Source organism: Oryctolagus cuniculus, chromosome 17 (genome assembly GCF_051225735.1).
Source record: "Oryctolagus cuniculus isolate XC-2025 breed Fujian yellow rabbit chromosome 17, ASM5122573v1, whole genome shotgun sequence".
Lineage (NCBI taxonomy): Eukaryota > Metazoa > Chordata > Mammalia > Lagomorpha > Leporidae > Oryctolagus > Oryctolagus cuniculus.
Window position 1 is genome coordinate 36425537 of NC_142883.1, and position 25367 is coordinate 36450903.

At 38.7% G+C, this 25367-nt stretch overlaps 1 protein-coding gene across 21 annotated transcripts in view; it reads right to left on the reverse strand.

Moving 5' to 3' along the window:
- The window catches only part of BCAS3 (BCAS3 microtubule associated cell migration factor), a 611182-nt gene that overhangs the window by 406496 nt on the left and 179319 nt on the right, over positions 1-25367 (reverse strand). For 17 of the 21 annotated variants that reach the window (XM_070060998.2, XM_089317313.1, XM_070061000.2 and 14 more), the window contains 2 exons: positions 20686-20779; positions 337-470 (listed from right to left, as the gene is read on the reverse strand). In XM_070060998.2, coding sequence (XP_069917099.1) covers positions 337-470; positions 20686-20779 — 228 coding nt within the window. Of the gene's footprint in view, positions 1-336; positions 471-3530; positions 3731-20685; positions 20780-25367 lie in introns of those variants that run through there. The other 4 variants (XM_089317318.1, XM_089317319.1, XM_089317320.1 and 1 more) reach the window with 2 other exon arrangements.

Sequence of the window (25367 nt, forward strand, 5' to 3'; positions counted from 1 at the left end):
CAGATTCAAAATGCCCAAAAAGATCTAGAAAGAACAAATAAATGACAGAGGTTTTATCTGGGACAAAAATTGGATTAGAGTGAAAAGAATCATCACAAAGACAATTACTATTTCAAAAAATTCACTGAATATTTCAACGGTAAGGCTTTTATCTAATGTCTGTTTATTTATTGGGTCAAAATGCGATACTGTTTCTCAATATTATCTAACCCACTATATCACAAAAAGCATTTCTCACTTTTTTTCACTAATGTTAACATCAAGGTCCAGTGTGAGGCGAATGACCAGCTAGACTAGACGTCATATCACAAAAAGGAATCAATATAAACAACTTACTTTGGCTTCAGTCTCTCCCCTATGAAGCGTGTACAGATGGTGGACAGCACTTTGTGATGAGGACCACGGGTGAGTTAGAATTTGGAAGACATGAAAGTCATGGCCCAGGGTATCTGTTGTGACTAGAAGCATTCCTGCAACACAGAAAAACAAAAGGTTAAAAAAAAATGATTATGTATACAGAAGAAATCTTTTTACAAGCTACTTACAATATTAACAAAGGAATAAATTATAAGATATTTAAAAACTTCCAAATAAAAAATTAAAATATACTTTTGCTATGAATAACAAACAATGCTGTATCAGAAAACTAGCAAAGTATAAACACTAAATGTTCAGATATTAGGATATTGCCTTAACATTAGAAAGTCTTACATGCTAGAATTTCCAGGGTTCACAATTACTTTTTTTTAAAGATTTATTTATTTATTTGAAGGGCAGAGTTACAAAGAGGCAGAGGCTGGGGGTGGGGGTGGAGGGAGGGAGAGAGAGAGAGAGAGAGAGAGAAGAGATCTTCTATCCATTAGTTCACTCTCCAACGGGCCACAACAGCCAGAGCTACATCAATCCAAAGCCAGGAGTTTCTTCTGGGTCTCCCACGTAGGTGCAGGGGCCGAAGAACTTGAGCCATCTTCTACTGCTTTCCCAGCCCATAGCAGGGAGCTGGATTGGAAGTGGAGCAGCCAGGACTTAACCAGTGCCCATATGGGATGCAGGCACAGTAGGCGGAGGCTTTTACCCACTATGCCACAGCATCGGCCACCCACAACTACTTTTAAGAACAAAGAATGTGAAAATGACAATCTGAGTCTCCCATGCATGGTGGCAGGGACCCAATTATTTGAGTCATCACCTACTGCTGAATGCACTGCAAGAAGCTGGATAGGAAACAGAGTGCAGACTCGAATCCAGGCACTCTGACATGGGAGATAGCTTTCCCAAGTAGCATCAGAACCACTACACCAAATGTGTGCCTGACATGCTAACATTTCCTCCTTACGACATACAGATAAAAGTGGCTCTGTGTATTTTACAAATTCTAGGTTTTGGTTGTGGTGGTGGTGATTTTTTGTTCGTGTGTGTGTGTGTGTAGAGTATGTGAATATTCTTGGAAGATAATCATGTAGTCTCTCAACAGCTGAATTTCTCTCACTTCAGTCTACATACTATTTCCTCCTGGAATTGGTGCATTTGCTGAGGGAACCAGGACTGGATAGAAGAGATAGTCATGCTTTGTTTCATGTCTTGAATGAAAGCATTCTCTCTCTCTCTCTTTTTAAAGATTTATTTATTTATTTGAAAAGCAAAGGTTTAGATAAAGAAAGGGAGAGACAGAGAGGTCTTCCAAATGCTGATTCACTCCCCAAATGGCCACAATGGCCAGAGCTGGGCCCATCTGAACCCAGGAGCTTCTTCCGGGTCTCCCACATGGGTGCAGAGGCCCAAGCACTTGCTCCATCTTCCGCTGCTTTCTCAGGAATGTTAACAGGAGCTGGAAGTGTTGCAGCCAGATCCTGGACCAGTGGCCATGTGGAATGCCAGCACCACAGGCAGAAGCTTAGCCTACTATGCCACAGCACCAGCCCCAAAAGCATTCTCTTTAAGTATGAGCTTCACTATACGCACACGCCCTTTCTAGAATATATGTTTAAGATAGTTTTATACAATACTTTTACCATGGAGGAGACCCAGATAAAGTTCTTTGCTCTTAGCCTGGCCCAATCCTGGCCATAGCAGTCATTTGGGGAATGAATCAGAGGACAGAAGATCTTTGTCTCTCCCCCTCTAACTCTGCCTTTGAAATAAATAAATCTTTTTAAAAATGACACCTGTGTCAAACATCAGAGTACCTGCCTCCAGCTCCCTACTAATACAGATCTGGAAGACAATATGCTGCCTCAGATCACTGGGTTCCTTGCCACTCACACAGGAGATATGGACAAAGTTCCTGACTCCCAGCTTCAGCCTAGTGGATTCTTTCTATAGGGTTTTCAGTGATGTCCACTTTTTACTTCAGGATATTAGTAATTTGTGTTCCCCCCTCCCCATTGCAAATCTTTCCCAAGTACCCTATTTTGGAAAGATAGGAAAAGTCTCTTTCTCTTTTCAATTTTCTTGACTTGAGCTGCTGAATTTATTATTTCCTTTATTCTCCCTTTTATTTGCTCTTCCTTTACTCAAATTTCTTTTTTTTTTTTTTTATTTGACAGGTAGAGTTATAGACAGTGAGAGAGAGAGAGAGAGAGAAAGGGTCTTCCTTCTGTTGGTTCACCCCCAAAATGGCTGCTACAGCCGGCGCTGCACCTATCTGAAGCCAGGAACCAGGTGCTTCCTTTTGGTCTCCCATGAGGGTGCAGGGGCCCAAGCACTTGGGCCATCCTCCACTGCCTTCCCAGGCCATAGCAGAGAGCTGGACTGGAAGAAGAGCAACCGGGACTAGAACCCGGCGCCCATATGGGATGCTGGCGCCACAGGCAGAGGATTAACCAAGTGAGCCACGGCACTGGCCCCCTTTTACTCAAATTTCTTAAGATGTTCCAAGGTAAGCATACATTGGCAAAAACTTCCCTCTAAGCGGATTTAGGTGAATTCCACAGATTTTTATATTTTCATTTTCATTTACATTTAGTTCTAAATGTTTTCAAGAAACTTCCTCTTTTATTCATAGGTTAGGAAAAGGAATGTTATTTAGTTTTGAAATAAGTGGGTACCTTTCTGAGAGTATCCCTAGTGTCATTTCATTTTGACAAGAAATTACTTCTAAGTTTTTAAAGTTTGTTTTAGACTCAGAATATGATGCCTTGAAAACTGCTCCATATAAACTTGCACACCTGGAATGTGCTAAAATATCAATTCAAGTTAGTGTGTTTTCTTTTGGTCTTCAATGTCCTCAGTAATTACTTATTTCTTCTATTACTGAGTAGGAGTTAAACAGCCAAGTATAACTGTGGATATGTTTATATCAAGCTTCCTAAAAGTTAGTTCTTTCACTCCATACACAATTATGAGTTCATCATGAATTAACCCTTTTTGTCTTATTTTAACCTTGGTTATTTTATTTGCTCTGAAGTCCATGTATGGCTTCTCTAATCCACCAATGAGTTTACATTTTTCATGAAAAATCATAGGAAAAATGTAAAAAAGCACCAAGGATAAGGAATAAGTGGTTAGTGTAGGACTACATAATCACGTACCTTCTCTTAATTCACAATTTCCTTCTTTGTACACACTCTGTTGAGGAAATAGTAAGCTTTTTTTCTTCTTATACATACAAAACAAGTTAAAAAGCACATATACATAAAAGGAAAAACTCACACAGAGTAGACTGTGGCTTGTGAACTATTTATGCAGCATCAGAAGACTAAACCAGACTCCGGCCTGGCCATAAACTAAACCCACGCCCCAAATGAGGTGCCAAGCCACAAAAAGCATTTGCGTCATCTGGGAATACAAGGAAAAGAAGGACTTCTAATTATAGGGCCTGGAAGCGGAAGCCTAGAGTGATTAGCTGTTTAGGCGCTGCTGTATGTTTATCTGGAAGCTTCCTCTCCCTCACTCTCAGTCTCAAGTTTGATAGATGAGCCTTAGCGTCGGAGGGTGGAGACTGAAGCTGCTGATGGTACACAGCGTTCTCCAAAATCTGAGGTTGCTGCAGAACGAACATTAAGGCTTTTGTGGCCTCATAAGAACATAAGTCTTTTCAACTGGGCGTCAGCTGGTTAGCCCAAAAAGCAAAATTAAAGAGTAGCAAATCTCCATTGGGCATAGGCTATAAAATCTTGGAAACATGAGTAGGTTTGTCTTTTTTGCCATATGCTATTTATAACACCTATCTAATTGTATGGTTCTTTAACATGTGCACACATGTGAACTGGAAGACAAATTACCAACTACTCATACTCTCTCCCAAAAAGAAATATAAACATTGATATGCTGGGTCACACAAAAATCTTTAAAGGAATTTAGATTGTATTACTCATGAAACAATCTTATACTTTGGCATTAATGCTTTTGAATGGAAGACTTCCTGATCAAAACTTTTAAAGAGACAAACACGTAACTTATAAAAGTTAATAACCAATTTCATAAACACAAAAACCAGGAGAGTTCAACAACTAAAATCCATTATGTGCTCAGATTGCATAAAACAATATTATCGCAAATTAACATCTAATTAATAGAACTTACAAACTGAATATGAATGCCCAAAAATACTAGTCTCAAAGCCACCATATGGACAGTATCAGTTACAGCAGCACATTTCTTAAGTTGTTATCAGGATGCTGATAGTCAAACCCATCAATGTATTTTTTCCACCTCAGTAGCCCAGAATACAGTAAATCTTTATCAAACAAGTTACATAACATCCTGTTAAAGGCACTGAAGTAAACAGTACCAAACAAAGGAGATGATTTATTTGATCCTTTCCTTGTATATACATAAGCTACATAAATTACAATACAAGCTATGATGTTGCCCTTATTTATTCCATGTGGAAAAGTCTAAAGTCAACAAGTGGTTTTCTAGCTCACTTACTTTATCTGTTAACATAAAAAAAAGGATATGTTAACATATCCTTGTGCATTTTTTGCTTTTAGAAGTGTCTCAACACACATATATTGATTCATTTTTTTTCTTTGAATCAGGAAATTTTTAGGCTTAGGAAGATATTGGATATTGGCCATATCCAATGGGTTTTCATACTAAGCATTAGAGTATTCATTATTTTTAACAATTATGTATTTAAGAAATAAATATTCACAAGTGGTATACGCTCACGTTTTTTACTTTTTCAAGAGGTTGAGTGTATCACTTTTTAGATGCCAGAATACTTTTGAAAATTTTATTAACATTTATTAATGTATAATTTACATGCAATAAATTAATCTCTCTTAAGTCACACTTTGAGTCTGACACCTATACACAGACACAACTACTGCCATAATAACATACGGAACATCTGAAAAAGTTTCCTTGTGTGCACTTACAATTCATCCACTCCCCATCCACATGGTCCCAAGCATCAACAGATCAGCTCTGCGTTACTATGGATTAATATGGCCTGCTTTAGACTATAAATAGAAGCATAGTATTTTCTCAGCCTTTTACTACAAGCAAAAGTAGTTCATTCGTTCATACATAAACACACATATCTGATCAATGTTACACTGTAAGGACATATCATAATTTATGCATCCATTTCCCTATTTGCTACTTTTCTAATACTGTAATACAAGCCAGAAACACTTAAGTACTAACCTCTATTTTCTTTCTTTAGGGTGAATATTTAGCAGAACTATTCGATCAAGTAACATTTAACTTTCTGAGAAAGAGCTTTCCAAAGTGTCTGAATAATCTAGGCCGGCGCCGCGGCTCACTAGGCTAATCCTCCGCCTAGCGGCGCAGGCACACCGGGTTCTAGTCCCGGTCGGGGCGCCGGATTCTGTCCCGGTTGCCCCTCTTCCAGGCCAGCTCTCTGCTGTGGCCAGGGAGTGCAGTGGAGGATGGCCCAGGTGCTTGGGCCCTGCACCCCATGGGAGACCAGGAAAAGCACCTGGCTCCTGGCTCCTGCCATCAGATCAGCGCGGTGCGCCGGCCGCAGTGCGCCGGCCGCGGAGGCCATTGGAGGGTGAACCAACGGCAAAGGAAGACCTTTCTCTCTGTCTCTCTCTCTCACTGTCCACTCTGCCTGTCAAAAAAAAAAATAAAAAAATAAATAAAAAAAATAACCGAAGTGTCTGAATAATCTTGCATTCCCATAAGCTCCAAATCTTCATGTCATAATGTGAATCTTTCTAAAACTTTAGTCATTTCACCCATATATCCAACCATCAAAAATTGTCTCCTGAGTGCCAACATTTCTGAACAATATCCTTCCAATGTTTTTAATTCTGATGTAGATGACTTTAATAATCTTTGGTTTTCGTATCCAATCTAGGAAATCTTTCTTTATCCCAGAGTCAAAAAGCTATAATCCTTTGTGTTGTTGGTTTTGTTTTTTTTTTTTTTTTTTGTAGATTTATAGGTTTGGGGTTTTTTTTAGTTAAGTCTATTATGAATTTAGAGTTAAGTTTTCTGTATGAAACTAATGGTTCATTTTGTACAAAAAGGATATCCTAGTTGAGGATCATTTACTTAGACAGCTATACTTATTTTATTGAATTACATGTCGCTTTAGTGGAAATTCAAATGAACATAAGAGCTAGATGTGGGGCAGAAGTGCACACCAATGTTGAGATTCGGTTGGGAGGCTTACAACTCACATGGGATTATCTGACTTTGCAACCTGCCTCCACTTATGATACAGTTTCCTGCAAGCCAAATTCAGTTGCAGGAATCTGGGGAATGAACTAGTAAATAGATGCTCACTCACACATTCACTCACACTCTTGCTCTCTTCTTTCAAATTTTTTAATGGTTCATTCATCTAGGTCTATATTTATGCAAAAATTAATTTACTGATTGTACTTAGCTTTCACTTAATTCACAAGTTTACTCAGCTTTCTCAGCTAATGCATGGGATACACACATCCCATATCAGGGAGTTCAGCTGGAGTCTCCGTTCCTTTCATTTGAGCTTCCTGCTGATATATCTAGGAAGAAGCAGAAGGCTCAAGCACATTAGTCCTTGCCACTCCCGTACGAGATGCAGATTAAGTTCCTGGCTCTTGGCAACTGCCTGGACCAGCAGATATTGTGGTCATTTGTAGAGCGAATCAACTGAGGGAAGAGCTGTCTCTCCCTGTTAATCTGTCTTTCAAAAAAATGAATAAATATTTAAAAAAGAAAAAGATCACTGGGCAGGCAGATATTCTTACAAATTAAAATTATATATTTCTTCATTTAATGACTTTACAGAAATAAACAATACAATGATAGAAAAATCATGAAATAAGCTCATATTTAATTATCATTTCTTTACATTATTGGTATTTTTTAAAAAAAACATTAAGGCTACATTTATTGGGATACTATCAAACAACCCAACATATGGGTATTAGGAGTTCCTGAAGGTATGGAAACAGAAAGTGGGTTAGAAGGCCTTTTGTGTGAAATAATTACAAAAAACGTCCCTAACTGGGAAAAGAAAGGGACGTCGAAGTACAAGAAGCATACAGAACTCCTAATAGACACGACCAGAAAAGATCTTGACAACAACACAATGTAATCAAACTCTCCACAATAAAACATAAAGAAAAGATTCTAAAATGTGCATGACAGAAATGCCAGATTACTTTCAGAGGAACTTCAATTAGATTCACAGCTGACTTTTCATTAGAAACCCTACAGGTTAGGAGAAAATGGCGAGACATATTCCAAGTCTTAAGAGAAAAAACTGTCAACTCAGAATACTATACCCTGCAAAGCTCACTTTTATGAATGAAGGTGAAATAAGACCTTCCATAACAAACGGAAATTTAAAGAATTTGTCACCACTCATCCAGCCTTACAAAAGATGCTTAAGGATATGCTACATACAGAAACATAGAGACATGGTCATCACTATGAAAGAAGGCGAAGGCAAAAAAAACAAAACAAAACAAAAACAACAACAACAAAAAACTCCCAGTAAGAGTACAAAGGAAATCCAAAGTAAAAAACAGGAATATTTATAGGAACATGGCAGGGCCAAGTTATTACTTATCAATAGTCACCTTGAATATAAATGGCCTCAACTCTCTAGTCTCAGCAAATTCAAAAAAAAAAAAAAAAATCAAAATCACGCCATGCATCTTCTCTGACCACAATGGAATGAAGCTGGAAATCAACAACTCAAGAATCTCTAGAACATATTCAAACACATGGAGACTGAACAACATGCTCCTGAATGAACAGTGGGTCATCAAGGAAATCAAGAGAAACAAAAAACTTTATGGAAATGGAGATAACAGTAGAACATATCAAAACTTACAGGGTACAGCAAAAGCAGTGTTAAGAGGAAAGTTTATAGCAATTGGTGCCTACACCAAGAAACTGGAAAGCCACCAATTAAATGAGCTATCAATGTATCTCAAGGACCTAGAAAACAACAGCAAACCAAACCCAAAACTAGGAGAAAAAGGTAATAAATTTAGAGAAGAAATCAACAAAATTGAAACCAAAAGAAAATACAAAAGATCAGCAAAACGAAGAGCTGGTCTTTGGAAAAAATAAACAAAATTGACACACCACTGGCCCAGCTAACTAAAAAAAGGAGGGAGAAGACTGAAATCAAAGAAATTAGAGATGAAAAAGAAAATGTAACAACAGATACCACAGATCAAAAGAATTATCAGGAATTACTACAAAGAGCTGTAAGCCAACAAATCAGGAAACCTATAAGAAATGTATAGATTCCTGGACACATATAACCTACCTAAACTGAGTCATAAAGACATAGAAAACCTAAACAGACCCATAACCAAGATGGATACTGATTCAGTAATAAAGATCCTCCCCACAAAGAAACGCCCAGGATGGGATGGCTTCACTGCTGAATTCTACCAGACATTTACAGAAGAACTAACTCCAACCTTCTCAAGCTATTCTAAACAACAGAAATGAATGGAATCCTCCCAAACTCCTTCTATAATTGGTAAACCTGAAAAAGATGCAATGGAGGAACAGAACTACAGACCAACTTCCCTGATGAACACTGACACAAAAATCTTCAACAAAATACGAGCTGATAGAATATAACAGCACATCTGAAAGATCATTCACCCAGACCAAGTGGGATTTATCCCTGGTATGCAGGGAGGGTTCAACATTCGCAAATCAATCATTGTGATGCATCACATTAACAAATTGAAGAACAAAAATCATACAATTATATCAATAGATGCAGAGAAAGCATTTGATAAAATGCAACACCATTTCATGATGAAAACTCTAAGCAAATTGGATGTAGAAGGAACTTTCCTCAACACAAGCAAGGCAATTTATGACAAGCCCACAGCCAGATTTATTTATTTATTTGACAGAGTTACAGAGAAAGAAAGAGAGACAGACAGACAGAAAGAGAGAGACAGAGGTCTTCCATATGCTGGTTCACTCCCCAGATGGTGGCAACAGCTGGAGCTGAGTCGATCTGTAGCCAGGAGCCTACTCCAGGTCTCCCATGTGGGTGCAGGGGCCCAAGGACTTGCACCATCTCCACTGCTTTCTCAGGTGCAATAGCAAGGAGTTGGATCATAAATGGAGCAGCCAGACTCAAACTAGTGCTCATAGGGGATGCGAGTGCTGCAGTCCAGAGCGTTAACCTGCTGCATCACAACACAGGCCCCCTTTGTTCTATGAATGGGGGAAAAGTTGGAAGCATTCCCACTGAGAATTGGAACCAGACAGGATGCCCATTCTCACCACTGCTATTCAATATAGTCCTGAAAGTTTTAGCCAGCACCATTAGACAAAACAAAAAATTAAAGAGATCCAAATTGGGAAGGAGGAAGTCAAACTATCCCTATTTGTAGATGACATGATTCTATATGAAGATGATTCAAAAGACTCCACTAAGAGACTACTGAAACTCGAAAAAGAGTTTGGTGGCAGGACATAAAAGTGGCAGGATATAAAATCAATGCACAAAAATAAAAAGTCTTTGTATATAAAAACAATACCATGGCAGAGAAAGAACTTCTAGGATCAATCCCATTCACAGTAGCTACAAAAAAAATAATAATAAAATATCTTGGAATAAATTTAACCAAGGATGTCAAATATCTCTACAATGAGAATTACAAAACATTAAAGAAGAAATAAAACACACACAAAGAAAGAAAAAAATCTTTCATGTTCAAGATTGGAAAAATCAATATAATCAAAATATCCATACTATCAAAAGCAATTTACAGATTAAATGCAATACCAATTAATCTACCAAGAACATCCTTCTCAGATCTAGAAAAAACGATGCTGAAATTCATATGGAAACACAGGAGATCTCAAATAGCTAAAGCAATCTTATACAACAAAAAGAAAGCCAGAATAATCACAATACCAGATTTCAAGACATACTACAGGGCAGTTGTAATCAAAACAGTACAAAATCAAATCAAAACTAGTACAAAAACAGATGGATAGACCAATGGAACAGAACAGAAATGCCAGAAATCAGCCCACACATCTACAACCAACTTATCTTTGACAAAGAAGTTAAAATCCATCCCTGGAGCAAGGACAGTCTCTTCAACAAATAGTGGTATGAAAACTGGATCTCCTCATGCAGAAGTATGAAGCAAGATCCTTACCTTACACCTTACACAAAAATCCACTTACAATGGATTAAAGACCTAAATCTACAACTTGACACCATCAAATTATTAGAGAACATTGGGGAAACCCAGCAAGACATTGGCATAGGCAAAGACTTCTTGGAAAAACCCCAGAGGCACAAGCAATCAAAGCCAAAATTGACAGATGGGATTACATCAAATTGAGATGCTTCTGCACTGCAAAAGAAACACTCAGCAAAGTGAAGAGGCAACTGACAGAATGGGAGAAATTATTTGCCAACTATGCAACTGACAAAGGACTAATAACCAGAATATGCAAAGAGATCAAGAAACTCAACAACAAAACAATCAACACAGTTAAGAAATGGGCAAAGGACTGAAACAGGCATTTTGCAAAAGAGAAAATACAGGCACATGAAAAAATACTCAGGATCACTAGCTATCAGAGAAATACAAATCAAAACCACAATGAGGTTTCATTATACCCCCTTTGGAATTGCTTTCATACAGAAATCAACAAAGAACAAATGCTGCTGGTGAGGATGTAGGGAAAAATGTTCCCTAATCCACTCTTGGTGAAAATGTAAACTGGTACAGCCACTGTGGAAAACAGTATGGAGGCACCTCAGAAATCTGAATACAGACCTCCCAAATGACCCAGCCATCCCACTCCTGAGAATTTATCCAAGGGAAATGAAATCAGCATATCAAAACGTTATCTGTACCCCCATGTTTATTGTAGCTCAATTCACAATAGCTAAGATATGGAAGCAATCCAAATTTCTGTCAACCAAAGACTGGATAAAGAAATTATGGGATAGGTACAGCATGGAATAGTACACAGTGGTAAAAAAAAAAAATGAAATCCTGTCATTTGCAACAAAATGGATGAGACTGGAATACATCATTCTTAGTGAAATAAGCCAGCCCCAAAAGGACAAATACCATATGTTCTCCCTGACCTGTGATAACTAAAAGAGCACCTAAAAGGTAATCTATAGAAGTGAAATTGATATTTTGAGGTGCAATGACTTTGAACAGCTCTTGGCTCAACTGTTGAGGAACAGGTTTTTTTTTTTTTATACTATTTGTTGAATACTTAGTATAGAGTTAATCATATGTGTATATAGAACATTAATTGAAAATAGATCTTAGTAAAAAATAAGAATAGGAATAAAAGAGGGAGGAGGAAGAAAGGTGGGAGGGTGGGTACAGTGGGAAGAATCATTATGTTCCTCAAGTTGTATTTATGAAATGCATGAAGTTTTTATTCCTTAAATAAAAGGTTTCTGGGGGAAAAAGATTACATTTATTAAATTTTATTAACGATTTACTTATGTACTTCAAAGCTGAGTTACAGAGAGAAGGAGAGACAGATAGAGCATGAGAGATCTTCCATCTGCTGGTCCATTCCCTAAATGGCTACAATGGCCAGTGTTAGGCTAGGCCAAAGCCAGAAGTCTAGAACTCTTGGGGTCTCCCACATGGGTGCAGAGACCCAAGTACTTGGGCCTTCTTCCACTGCATTTCCAGGCACATTAGCAAGCAGCTTGATCAGAACTTAATACTAAAGTTTATATTGCTATATTTCAGTTATATCTGTTGTTAGCATCTGTGTTGTTATAAATTTAATTTCACATATTTACATAGTAAGAATGTATGCATTCACATTTTTCATTCATGCACTAAATATTAATTAAGTACCTTTGTTTAACAAAGTGGGAGTGCTGTTTGGTAGTGTCATGGAAGGGAAATCCAAAACTCAAGGCTATGCTAGAACTTTCATGGGATGTATATATTATTGACTTCATGGGCCCTCCTCAGCATTAAAAAAAAAAAAAAGATTTATAATTAAAATGATGGGCCAGTGTTGTGGCACAGCAAGTTAAGCCGCCACCTGCAACATGGGTATCCCATTATCAGAGTGATTTCAAGGCCCAGCTACTCTGCTTCTAATCTAGCTTTCTGCTAATGCATCTGGGAAGGCAGCAGATCGATGGCCTGAGTACTTGTGCCTCTTCACCCTCATGGGAGACAAGGAAAAAGTTCCTGGCTACTGTTTTCAATCTGGCCCAGACCTGACTATTGCAGCCATTAAAGGGACTAACTCAGTAAATGGAAGATATGGAAGATTCATTCTCTCTCTCTCTCTCTCTCTCTCTCTCTCTCTCATTTACTACCTTTCAAAAAATAAAATAAATCTTCTAAAAAATAGAAGACATTATGGTGAAGCCCTGACAGCACTGCGGGCCACAGATACTGGACCCCATAGGTATAATAGCAAGTCATCCCTACAGTGATTCCTCTGGCTCTCATGCAATGCCAGCAACATAATGAACAGAGAGAAAGAAAAGCAAAGTCATTCTTCAAGAAGTAATCTGTTTCATGAGTAAAAGACACCACAGACTGCACAGGATGATGAAAGACAGAATAAATACAAACCTATCACAAAAACATCCTCATCTAAGGAGGGAAAAAATGCAGTAAATTCTTCAAGCTGCCTTTGCATAGTTAATGATGTTAAGTACAGGTGATAGGTAGTGATAAACGAGAACCTAACAGATGAAAAATCTCAAGTCACATTATTTGGTAACTATCTGTAGTCTAACAGAAATTATCAAAAATCAAGTCATTTTTCTGGCCGCTTACTATGAATGATGGGAACAACTTTTAATGAAAACAACAATGTACACTTTTTACACATTAATCCAAGACCATCCTTACCTTTCAAAATACACCGTTTAAGTAACCAGAAGAATCTCAGGTCTGTTAAGGATGCAGTCAAGCATCGAGAGGGACACATGTTTAATCTGTTTTACTCAAGACTCAACACTCATTTTCTTCTTATTAATGGATGGAAAAGTAATCTCCCTGCCAAGGAGGGGCAATTATTTAAAATGTAGATGTGTTGCACTTCACAGCTCACAGCTGTACAGCTGGCAGAAGTTAATGCTTCTGGAAAGCAAATCAATTATTTACTGACTTAAAGACAGCAGGCCTATTTTAGCAATGTCATGCTTCTTACAGAGTGGAGAATTTTGTCTTTGTGTTTCTAATTAAATAAAATAAAATACTTATCTTATATAATGTCCAAGGCACTGCAATTACTAATATATCCATTTATTGTTTCTAAAGGAAACAATGTACTTTCAGCAGCATATAATTTGGCTTTTATTCCACATTCCAGTCTTAATTATGCTTGATTTGATCCTCCATTTAATTTAAGTTGCCATCATGAATCATTCCCATGATTTAGAGACAGAGATGGTGCTTATTCAAAGCATAATCTAAAAAGAAGATGATTATCTGTGCCTTATTTTTATTGAATGAGATCACACACGAAGAAATGAACAGAACTGATGTAACTGTCCAACAGACATTTACTCAATATCCAATATGTGAAAGTTACTGGGCTAACACCTGAGGACCACTCAAGAGCTTACCTATAACAAAGACACATTCAAAGGGAGAACCATTACACTGATGACAAAACTGAGGCACTCAGAGGGGTTCAAACAGCTCAGTAACTTGTCCAATTAAACAGCAAAGTGAATGCAGAAGAAAAGCATGGTACTTTATATAGGGTCAGGAAATGTTCTTAAATGGTATGTAGAATGGGAATCAAGTGATAACTAAGAGTTTAGCCAGGCTATGGAAGATTCCAGAAGAGGAAGATTTATGCAACAGGTAAATGGAGCAGCAAGATACTTGGATGGCTAGAAGATGCAAGGAAAATGTGGGAGAAGCAGGTTGAAGTAGAAAAACCATACCTGGTTGTAACACTTTTCAAATTTCATTTTATTTGAAAGCCAAAAAGACAGAAAACAGAGAGAGATCCTCTATCTGCTGGTTCACTCCCTAAATGTCTCAACAGCTAGAGCTGGAACAGGCTGAAGCCAGGAGCCCAGAACTCCATGTAGATCTCCCATGTGGTAGGCAGGGACCCTAAACACCCACCCCAGGTTTAAACAGTTATTTTTTTTTTTATTTTTATTTTTTGACAGGCAGAGTGGACAGTGAGAGAGAGAGACAGAGAGAAAGGTCTTCCTTTGCCGTTGGTTCACCCTCCAATGGCCGCTGTGGCTGGCGCGCTGTGGCCGGCGCACTGCGCTGATCCGATGGCAGGAGCCAGGTACTTCTCCTGGTCTCCCATGGGGTGCAGGGCCCAAGCACTTGGGCCATCCTCCACTGCACTCCCTGGCCACAGCAGAGAGCTGGCCTGGAAGAGGGGCAACCAGGACAGAATCTGGCGCCCTGACCGGGGCTAGAACCCGATGTGCCAGCGCCGCAAGGCGGAGGATTAGCCTAGTGAGCCTCGGCACCAGCCCAGTTTAAACAGTTTTACACAATATATGTGGAGAAGTAAAGAAACCATTAAAGATGAAAGCGTCATTACATTTAAATTTTCTTTTTCAATATATTATCTTTAAATAGAAATAAGTTGGTAGAGTAAGTATAATACATACAAAAATCTTAAACAAAATAAACCTATAATTGAAAGGTCAGGACTAAGAGTAAAGAATGATTTTCATTTGTACTGTTAATAAAATGAATGGATACCCACCCTAAATCTGCATCTTGAAATCCTAATCATTGGTATGACTACATTCAGAAACAGGACTTCTAATGATTTAATTACAGTTAAGTGAGGTCTTGACAATGTGCCCTGAAGCTATCAATGTCTCTTATTCTCTCTGTGTCACAGGCATCCCATATCGGATCAACAGTTTAAGTACTGGCTGCTCTGCTTCCAACCCAGCCCCCTGCTACTATGCCAGGGAAAGCAGTTGAAGATGGCCCAAGTACTTGGGTCCCTGTCACTAATGTAGGAAACTAAGATGGAGTACCTGATATTCTGGCTTTGGTCTGGCCCAGCCCTGGCCACTGCAGTCATTTGAGGAGTGAACCAGCTGACAGAAGATCTCTCTCTGTTTCTTCCTCTTATTCTGTAATTTTGTCTTTCATATAAATAAATGAATATTCAGGAAAGAAAAACATAGTGTAAAGGCAAACTTATCATTGGAAGAAAATAGCTTCAATTCACTTACATGACACAGGATCTATATCTAGAATATATAAACACTGAAATGGTGACAACTCCCAAATGCTTGCAAAGAATCAGAGAAATCATAATTATATCTAAAGGCTAAATAAAAATATGAGAACATGACTCACAATAAGAGAATAATGAGAAAAAATACTATTATAAAAAAGTACAAAATAGAAAATTTCAAGTTAAAAAGTACAATTGAAACAAAAATTTCTCTACAGGGTTCAAACACCAAATCTGAACTGGAAGAGAGGATCTGCCAACTTAAAGACAACTCAATGGAGTTATCCAGCTTAAGGAAAGAAAAAACAAAAAACAGAACTCTGAGGCCTACAGGACAAGCTATGGAGCACTAAAGAACTGTACAGTGAGAAAATGAAAAAAGTAACAGAAAGAACTTTTCAAAAATAATGGCTAAAGAGTTTCAAATTTGTTGAAAAACTTAGGATTATAAAAAATTCTGCGTGATACTATGGTATATATGGTAGATATATGGCACTGAATATCTGTCAAAATCCACAAAATCTGGATCGCCTTGTGGCACAGCGGGTTAAGCCACCCCCTGCAACAACAGAATCCCATAAAGGGGGCGGTTTGAGTTCTGGTTGCTGCATTTGTGATCCAGCTCCCTGCTGATGCACCTGAGGAAACAGCAGAAGATGGCCCACACGGATGGAGTTCTAAGATCCTGGCTTCAGACTGCAGCTATTTGGGGGAGTGAACCAGCAGATGGAAGACCTCTCTCTCTCTCTCTCTCTCTCTCTCTCTCTCTCTCCAACTCTTTCAAATAATGAAATAAATATCTTTAAAATCCACAAAATGTACCATGAGTAAAACCTAATGGAAACTGTAGACAGCAAGTGACAACATTGTGCTAATGTAGGTTCAGCCATGTATTAATATTAACAAAAACACTACTGTGGTGTGGGTTGTTGATATTGAAGGAAGTTGTGCATATGTGGGTTAGGTGGGCATATGGGACTTCTGTACTTAATATTGCCGTGAATCTAAAACTGCTCTAAATTTAAAGTTTATTAACAAAAAAAAAAAAAAAAAAAAAAAAAAAAAAAAAAAAAAAACATTGCCAAGACAATGTTACTGAGTTTTTTTCCTAAATAAATGAAAGCCACAGATTTACACCATCCAGATGCAATTGGCCTACATCTAACCATGAAGACTACTCTGGCATTTCTAAACAAAGCCTAAATGTTGCCATTAAAATATTTGTTTTGATTCTGGACTCAGAGTACAGCTAATAAATAAAAATGGGAATAAGCAACTGCAAAACAAACTAAATACAGCTGCTGAACAAGAAGTTTCACAGCTCAGTCCAGTGGCACCCCATAATTCCTGCTCTGAATGGAACTCAAACACAACAGAATAGCAAGCAACACAGTCAGTGAACGTACATTTCTTCTGAATTCATTTTGCACTGTTCTTTTACAAACAAATATTTATTGATTTTAAAGACAGAGTCACAGAGAGAGAGGGAGAGACAAGAGAGAGAAAGAGATCTTCCATCTGCTGGTTCACTCCCCAGATGTCTGCAACAGTTGGGGCTGGGCCAGGCTGAAACCAGGAGCCTAGAACTCCATCCAAGTCTCTAAAGTGGGTGCAGGGGCCCTGGGACTTGGGTTATCTTCCTATTTTCCCCAATGCATTAGCAGGGAGCCAGATGGGAAGTGGAGCACATGGGAGTCTAAGCACCGCCCATATGGGCCCCACTGTGCCCCAATACCAGCCCCTGCATTATTTTTCCAACATGTGCCCTTCATAGTATATTTACCACTGCCCATGAGGAACCACAGGTGTGGTTTGCAGGGCATTTTTACAATTCTCTCATTTAAAAATATATCCTTCTTTTTTTTAAAAAAAAAAAAAAGCCTAAAGTAAATTTTATTTAAACTGTATGCTGGAGTGGTACAGTAACACATAAAAGTAAATTGATTTGAGAAAGATCAGTTTTGGGGCCATCGCTGTGGCTCAGTGGGTTAATGCCCTGGCCTGAAGTGCCGGCATCCCATATGGGCGCTGGTTCCAGACCCAGCCACTCCACTTCCTGTCCAGCTCTCTGCTATGGCCCGGGAAAGCAGTAAGATGGCCCAAGTCCTTGGGCCCCTGCACCCACGTAGGAGACGGGGAAGAAGCTCCTGGCTCCTGGCTGCGGATCGGCACAGCTCCAGCTGTTGTGGCCATCTGGGGACTGAACCATCGGATGGAAGACCTCTCTCTCTCTCTCTCTCTCTCTCTCTGCCTCTCCTCTCTCTGTGTAACTCTTTCAAGTAAAATAAATAAATCTTTAAAAAAAAAAAAAAGAAAACGAGAAAGATCAGTTTTTAAAAAGACACAACTTTTTTGTATGTTTTGTTTCTATTAAATGTATTTTTTTTTTTATTTTTTTGACAGGCAGAGTGGACAGTGAGAGAGAGAGAGACAGAGAGAAAGGTCTTCCTTTGCCGTTGGTTCACCTTCCAATGGCCGCCGTGGCCGGCGCGCTGCGGCCGGCGCACCGCGCTGATCCGATGGCAGGAGCCAGGAGCCAGGTGCTTTTCCTGGTCTCCCATGGGGTGCAGGGCCCAAGCACCTGGGCCATCCTCCACTGCACTCCCTGGCCACAGCAGAGAGCTGGCCTGGAAGAGGGGAACCGGGACAGAATCCGGCGCCCCAACCGGGACTAGAACCCGGTGTGCCGGCGCCGCTAGGCGGAGGATTAGCCTAGTGAGTCGCGGCGCCGGCCTTGTTTCTATTAAATGTATTTCTAAACTTATAAAATAAGTATTCTGACAAGCACTATTATTATTAGTCACATTACACACTTCAAAAAAAATGGCTTCAATTAAATATAGAGAACTTTTACAGGATAAAAAGTTAAAACTAAATGCCACAAATAAATTTAGGATATATGAATACATAGAGAGATAAATAAAGACAATAAAATTGGAGAATCAATAGATTATATTTCAAGAAAGACTAGCATAAATAAAAAACTGTTACTAATGCATTAAGGCCAATTTAAATATCTTTGTACAGTATACCAATTAATAAAATTTCAGACTAGCCAAAGCAATTCAGTCAATGAATAGAGAACTAACCCATTTTATAACATCTTATTTCTCAATCATATTGGTAACATATAGGGAAGAACCTGATGTATTTACTTTTCATTTTAAATCCAAAAATAATTCTTTAATGTCACACAAGAAAATTTAAGGAAAAAAAATCACAACTGCAGCATCCGTATCTACAACACATAATGTACTTACATTATAATAAAAAAGTGAAGACAATAATTAGTAATGCATGGGCTCGTTAAGCTGCTGTCTGCAACACCAACATCTCATGTGAGTGCCAGTTCGAGACCTGGCTGGTCTACCCCTGACCCAGCTCCCTGCTAATGCACCTGGAAAAGCACCAGATGATAGACCGAGTATTTGGGTTCCTTCCAACCACATGGGAGACCACAGATGGAGTTCCTGGCTCTTGGCATCACCTGGCCCAGTCCTAGGTGTTAATGGCCATTTGGGGGAAACAGTAGATTAAAGATGTTTTTCTCTCTGTCCCTCCCTCTCACTCTCTGTCACTTTGCCATTCAAAAACATAAAACTACTTGCTACACTAAATATATAATCAGGATTTTCAAGTCATTGAGAATTTTCTTCCCTCTTGATTATAATCAAGTTATAACACTACTCTGAACAGCAAAAACAATCAGAGCTGAACAGTAAATAACTCAGATGAATGATTAGTAACTGAATAAAATTTTTGCCAACCAGCTACCACAAATCATTATGTAAATCAATCGTGTGAGTGGTTACTGAGTTATAACCCTCCATTTAATTCAAATACTTAAACGGCTACAAAGCCTTTATAAGAAGTTTTGGAAAATCTTATCTGTTGCATGATAATCTGATGAGTCCAACATACAGATTTTCTTTCACCATCTATTGTGTTCAATAATATTCTTACCTCATTCATTTAATATTCATGTACCAGGAAAGGGGGATAATACTACTAGCCAATCATCTTTTAGTTCTCACCTCAGTTCTGAATTCTATTTGCAAAACTTTCCCCAATATCAGGCTAACAGTCATCTCCTAGCACTCTGTCCTTAGTCCATATTATAAGTGTCTACTTCTTTGTTCTAAACCACTATTTACTGATCCACATCACTACAACGTACTCTGTATGCAGACTGCCGCCTATTAACTGAATCACCAGTTCTTAGCCAGGTGATATGAATGGAGCCTCTAGCCAAACAGCTACCTTGCAATGTGTTCAGCTGAAATAAATGAAACAATTTTTCATAAGGGACTCAAATACTTTAGCACAATATATTGTTTCAGCAATAATGGAAAGACTGGGGACAACTCCCTCTCAGAATATTTATTTATAAGGTCTGGGCCAGGCCAAAGCCAGGATCTAAGAACTCTATCCTGGTCTTCTACACGGTGGCAGGGGCCCAATTATTTGGGCCACCTTCTACTGCCTTCCCAGGCACAGTGACAGAAAGCTGAATTGGAGGCAGACTAGACTCAAACCAGCACTCAGACATGGGATACTGGTGCTGAAAGAGGCAGCTTAACCTGCTGTACAACAGTGACCTTCTACCATAATTTTGAAACTTAACTATTTAGATATTTGCTGAAAATGAAATGATATCAAGATATCCATTATGATGTTGCTTACAAACACACAGGTACAGCTACTATTTCACTGTAAATATTTCTATTTTATATTAATTTTTATTAACTCCCTGCGATGTTGGCATCCCATATGGATACCGGTTCAAGTTCTGGCTGCTTCACTTCTGATCCAGCACCCTGCTAATGACCTGGGAAAACAGCAGAAGACAGCTCAAGTGTTTGGGTCCCTGTCTCAAAATGGGAGAACTAGAAGCAGCCCCTGGCTCCTGCATTGAATAACATAAGGATTATTTATAATCATTACTGAGTATTACTAACTTTTTTGATCCATACTGATGCATGAAAAACAAATTCTATCTTTCATATTTTGAATTTACAAAAAATATTCCCAGGATACACGTAATGCGAACAGCAAAATACAAAACAAACCAAAAAATCTTACCACTTGTATTGAAAGCCATGCAGCACACAGGCTTCTCATGGGCAGGGAAGTGGGCCACAATACCGTCGCTGTCAGAATCCTCACTCACAAGTACCTTCACAAAGGGAATAATGATAAATGGAGGTTAACAATTCCTCACCAATATGTGAAACTGAAGTTTATACATCAATATCTGTGAAAAAATGACATGCTTCTAATATACTAGAAGACATTCCTTTTAACTTAAGGTGAACATTTCACTTTGGAATAAGGAATAGATACAATATGGCCCTAGCAAGCAGATCAAGTACAGAAAATAAAATCACATGGAGCTTTATTCAAAGACAGGCAACACTACTCTTAGGATGTTACAGACTCAGCTGGAAAAACCACAGATGTTTCTCAGTATGGTGAGACAATGCCTCAGAGAAATCAGTAGCTTACAAATTGAGAGATCTCCTTAAGAGGGGATGAGATGGCGCCAGTATTGTGGCACAACAGGCTAAGTCAAGGTTTATGACGTTGGCATCTCATATCAGAGTGCTGTTTTGAGTCCCAGTTCATCTACTTCCAATCCAGCTTGCTGTTAATATGCCTGGGTTCATGCAAGAACAGGCCTAGCTCACATCTGGCTGGTGCAAATGTTTGGGGAGTGAACCACATTTGTAAGACTGATCTCTCTGTCTCTCGCCCTCTCTTGCTTCCTCTCGAATGAATCTTAAAAAGGGACAACAAGATGAAGTTCAAGATGAAGCTAACATCAGTTCCCTATCCACATCAATTTGTGAACCAAAAAAAGTTTATATTGTTCATGCCGTAATTGAAGATGATCAATGATTAACAGCAGAAATAAAATCAACATAACAAACCTCTCAAATGATGGAGCTCATACTATTCTGACTAAAAACCAAAATGCAGCTAGCTTTCTGCTCAGTGGAGGCCACAGCCATCCTGCCCGCAAGAGTAGAGCTTTCAATGAAAACCGTGAAAGTCAGTTCAAGATCACGAAGCATCTCTTGAGATGAAGCATGGTGTTTCAACAGGATCCCAAAGACAAAGCACAATTACAGCAGTGACTGACAGCAGCTCCAACACAACCAAAGCAGCCTGATCAAGGCAAAGGGCACAGCAACAGTTTTCAGGGCACTCCAGGTATTCTGCAGGTAGAATCTCTGGAGGGCCAAAGAACAATACCATGCATTTATCGTGCGCGTGTTTCAAGAAAGTCAGAGCTTTACAGAAAACAGCCAGGAGAGTATCACCAGAGTGCTTCTCTGTCATTCAATGGTCCTATTCATGTCTCCAATCACACAAGGGCAATTCTGCAAGTGTTTTGAGGGGAAATCATTAGGCATTTACATTACAATTTGGATTTGGTTCCTTCTAATTGTACCCACTATTCTTCAGATAATAAAGCAAAGAAGACTGCACTGACATAGTGGAATTTACAGGAAATGAATGAATTTCTTTACGGGTGGAGTAAATGTCTAGTATCATCACCAACAAAGTGTCTTGAACTTGAGGGAGTGTATATTGAAAATAAAAGTTTTGAGGCCAGAGTTGTGGCAAGTGGGTTAAGCCAATACCTGAGACACCAGCATCCCATCTGAGCACTGGTTCAAGACCAGATTGCTCTAGTTCTGATTCAGCTCCCTACTAATATACCTGGGAAATAGAGAAAGATGGCCCAAGTATTTGGGCCCTTGTCACCCATATGGGAGACCCAGATGGAGCTTCAGCCTCTTGACTTCAGCCTGGCCCAACTATAGCTGTTGCAGCCATGTGAGAAGTGAACCACTGGACGGAAGATGTTTTCTTTCTCTTTCTCTCTCTCCTCCCACCCCCACCTTTCAAATAAATTTTCTTTTTAAATGGGAGGTGGATGTGAATGTTTTTACTTTTCATTGCATTTTCCCCTAAACACTCTGTACTACTTTCTACTTCTTTCATGTTTTCAGCTGAGAAATCAGCTGCCTATCATTATCTTGTTCCCAGGACTATAAAACATTATAGCCACACTGGAAAATGGTTACTTGCAAAATGCACAGTAAGACAACTCAGGAATCACGTTTAGGCACTCAATACAGAGAAAAATATCTATTCACATAGAAATCTTTACACAAATGTTCTTGTCAATATCCTTCAACAAGTGAATGGAAGAACTAATTGGAATTCATACAAAGGAATACAACAGCATGCTGAAGTATGAGCTACATGCAACAACCTGAATGGACTTTAAGTACACAATGCGTGGAGAAAATAAATCAATCCTAAGATGTTACACATTGTCTGACTCCATTTATAGAGTGTTTTCAAAATCAGAAAATCATTCATTGAGATGGAGAACAGGCTGTTAGGAGAAAAGGATGCGGGTAAGGTGAAGGATGGGCACAGATAAAAGGAAGCAGGCTGACCCTCTAAGAATGCACTGATACCTAGACTGTGTCAAACAAAAGCACATTATTGGTGCAAAATGAATAAGCCTTCATTATATGAACAAACACCTCAGGAATCATTATTATAAATAACACTTCTCCCAGGGCAAGAAATAGCTCAGGTTTATATCAATTGGAGGCATTTTACTTCCAGTAGAAAATTTGCCACATTACTAACTTCAATTATATAAATGTGCACAACAGAAATCACACCACTTAACCTACCTTATTAAATAAAATCTTTTAAATAACATATGAAAATGCCCCAGATAAAAATAGACACAAAGTCAATCAAATCCATTCTTCCTTAATGCTGTCACCACAGGATGATCAACTGCCATAAAATCAAACTAATCAATTTAGCACAAGATAATGAATCAGATTTTATACCTACCAATATGAAGATGAAAATATCATTATTAAAGGCTCAAAGAATTTAAAAAACCAAACACAGTATAATGTCAGATCTTGATCCTGAGATGCTCATATACAGAAAAAGAAAAACGTTGTAAGTAATGCTAAACACCAGTGGCAAAGGCTAAATCTTAAAAATTTACAAAGTTAACCACTTCAGTCTTCCTAATACAACCTAGAAAAAACTAATAACAGCCTTGTATTCCAAATAAACTACTTAACAGAGAAAAAAATCTTATTGATGAAAAACTGATTAATGCTACCAAAAGACAAAAAGCATTATACTGCAGGAATCTCCTTGTCATAAAAAATATGATTCTTTTAAAATGTAATAGCAACTTATCTGTTAATATAAATGTTTTGCCTCTCTATTCTAATAGAATGTTTTAATCAATGTGAAATTTCAGAATACTTCATAAGTGGGAGATACAGCTCCCTCTCAACAAAAAAATAAAAAATTTCACATTGAACAACATTTGAGATTTTAAACTTCTTAAAAAGATTACATTTATTTATTTATTCATTCATTCACTCATTCAAAAGGCAGAGAGACAGAGATATCTTCCTTTGGTTTACTCCCTAAATGCCTGCAATAGATGGGGTTGGGCCAAGCCAAAGCAAGGAGCCAGGAAATCCATCCAGAACCCAAAGATTTGGACCATATCCTACTGTTGGTGCATTATGAGGAAAACTGGGATAGGAAGCAGAAGTGGGACTTTATTCCAGGCATTAATGTGGGATTTGAGTGTCCAAGCAGTGACTTACCAACTTCATCATAATGCCGCCCCATAATCTTCTAACATTTCTAGGATATCTCCCAATAAGCATAATTATCTGTTTCAAGTGTTACCAATACACTCATCAGAGAAAAATGAACTTCTGAATCTCAACAACCTACAATTTCAATACTATCAAACTAAGAATTCCTATTTTTTACATCATAAAAATATATAAGAGAATTGAGAAAATTAAACTCTATTTGAAAATATAAGGTCTGCTTTTTTTTTTTTTTTTTTTTTGACAGGCAGAGTGGACAGTGAGAGAGAGAGACAGAGAGAAAGGTCTTCCTTTGCCGTTGGTTCACCCTCCAATGGCTGGGTGCTGCCGCCAGCGCACTGCGCCTATCCGAAGGCAGGAGCCAGGTGCTTCTCCTGGTCTCCCATGCGGGTGCAGGGCCCAAGCACTTGGGCCATCCTCCACTGCACTCCCTGGCCACAGCAGAGAGCTGGCCTGAAAGAGGGGCAACTGGGACAGAATCCAGTGCCCTGACCGGGACTAGAACCCAGTGTGCCGGCACCGCAAGGTGGAGGATTAGCCTATTGAGCCGCGGCGCTGGCCAAGGTCTGCTTTTAATATAATTCTTTTTAAGTCCTTGAACTTCAATATAATTAAATAAAATTGTTAATGCACACTCTGGGAGGCAACAAGTGATAGTTCAAATACTCGAGTCCCTGCCACCTTTGTGGGAGAACTGAAATAAGTTCCTAACTCTTGGCTTTCACCTGGACTGGCCCCAGTCCTGCAGCCCTTTGAGGAGGCAAACAGCAGACAGAAGAGTGTGTGCACTCTCCCTCTCTCTCTGCCTGTGAGAGTAAAAGTAAATGAGTTGCAATACTGAAAAGGAGGGGGAGGAATTTTTACATGAACCCATCCATATCAGCTAACACACACACACAGTCTTAAAGATCAACTGAAAAGTGTGTAGTGTTTCATTAATAAACAATACAAGCCTCTAGCATACTTTGTTAACTGTAAAGTCAGGACTGGAGAGGTACAGATATATTACTATTCAGATTTCAAATAAAGTCTGAAGAGCAACACTTCTGTGAACCAGGCAAATTTATTCACTCAAAA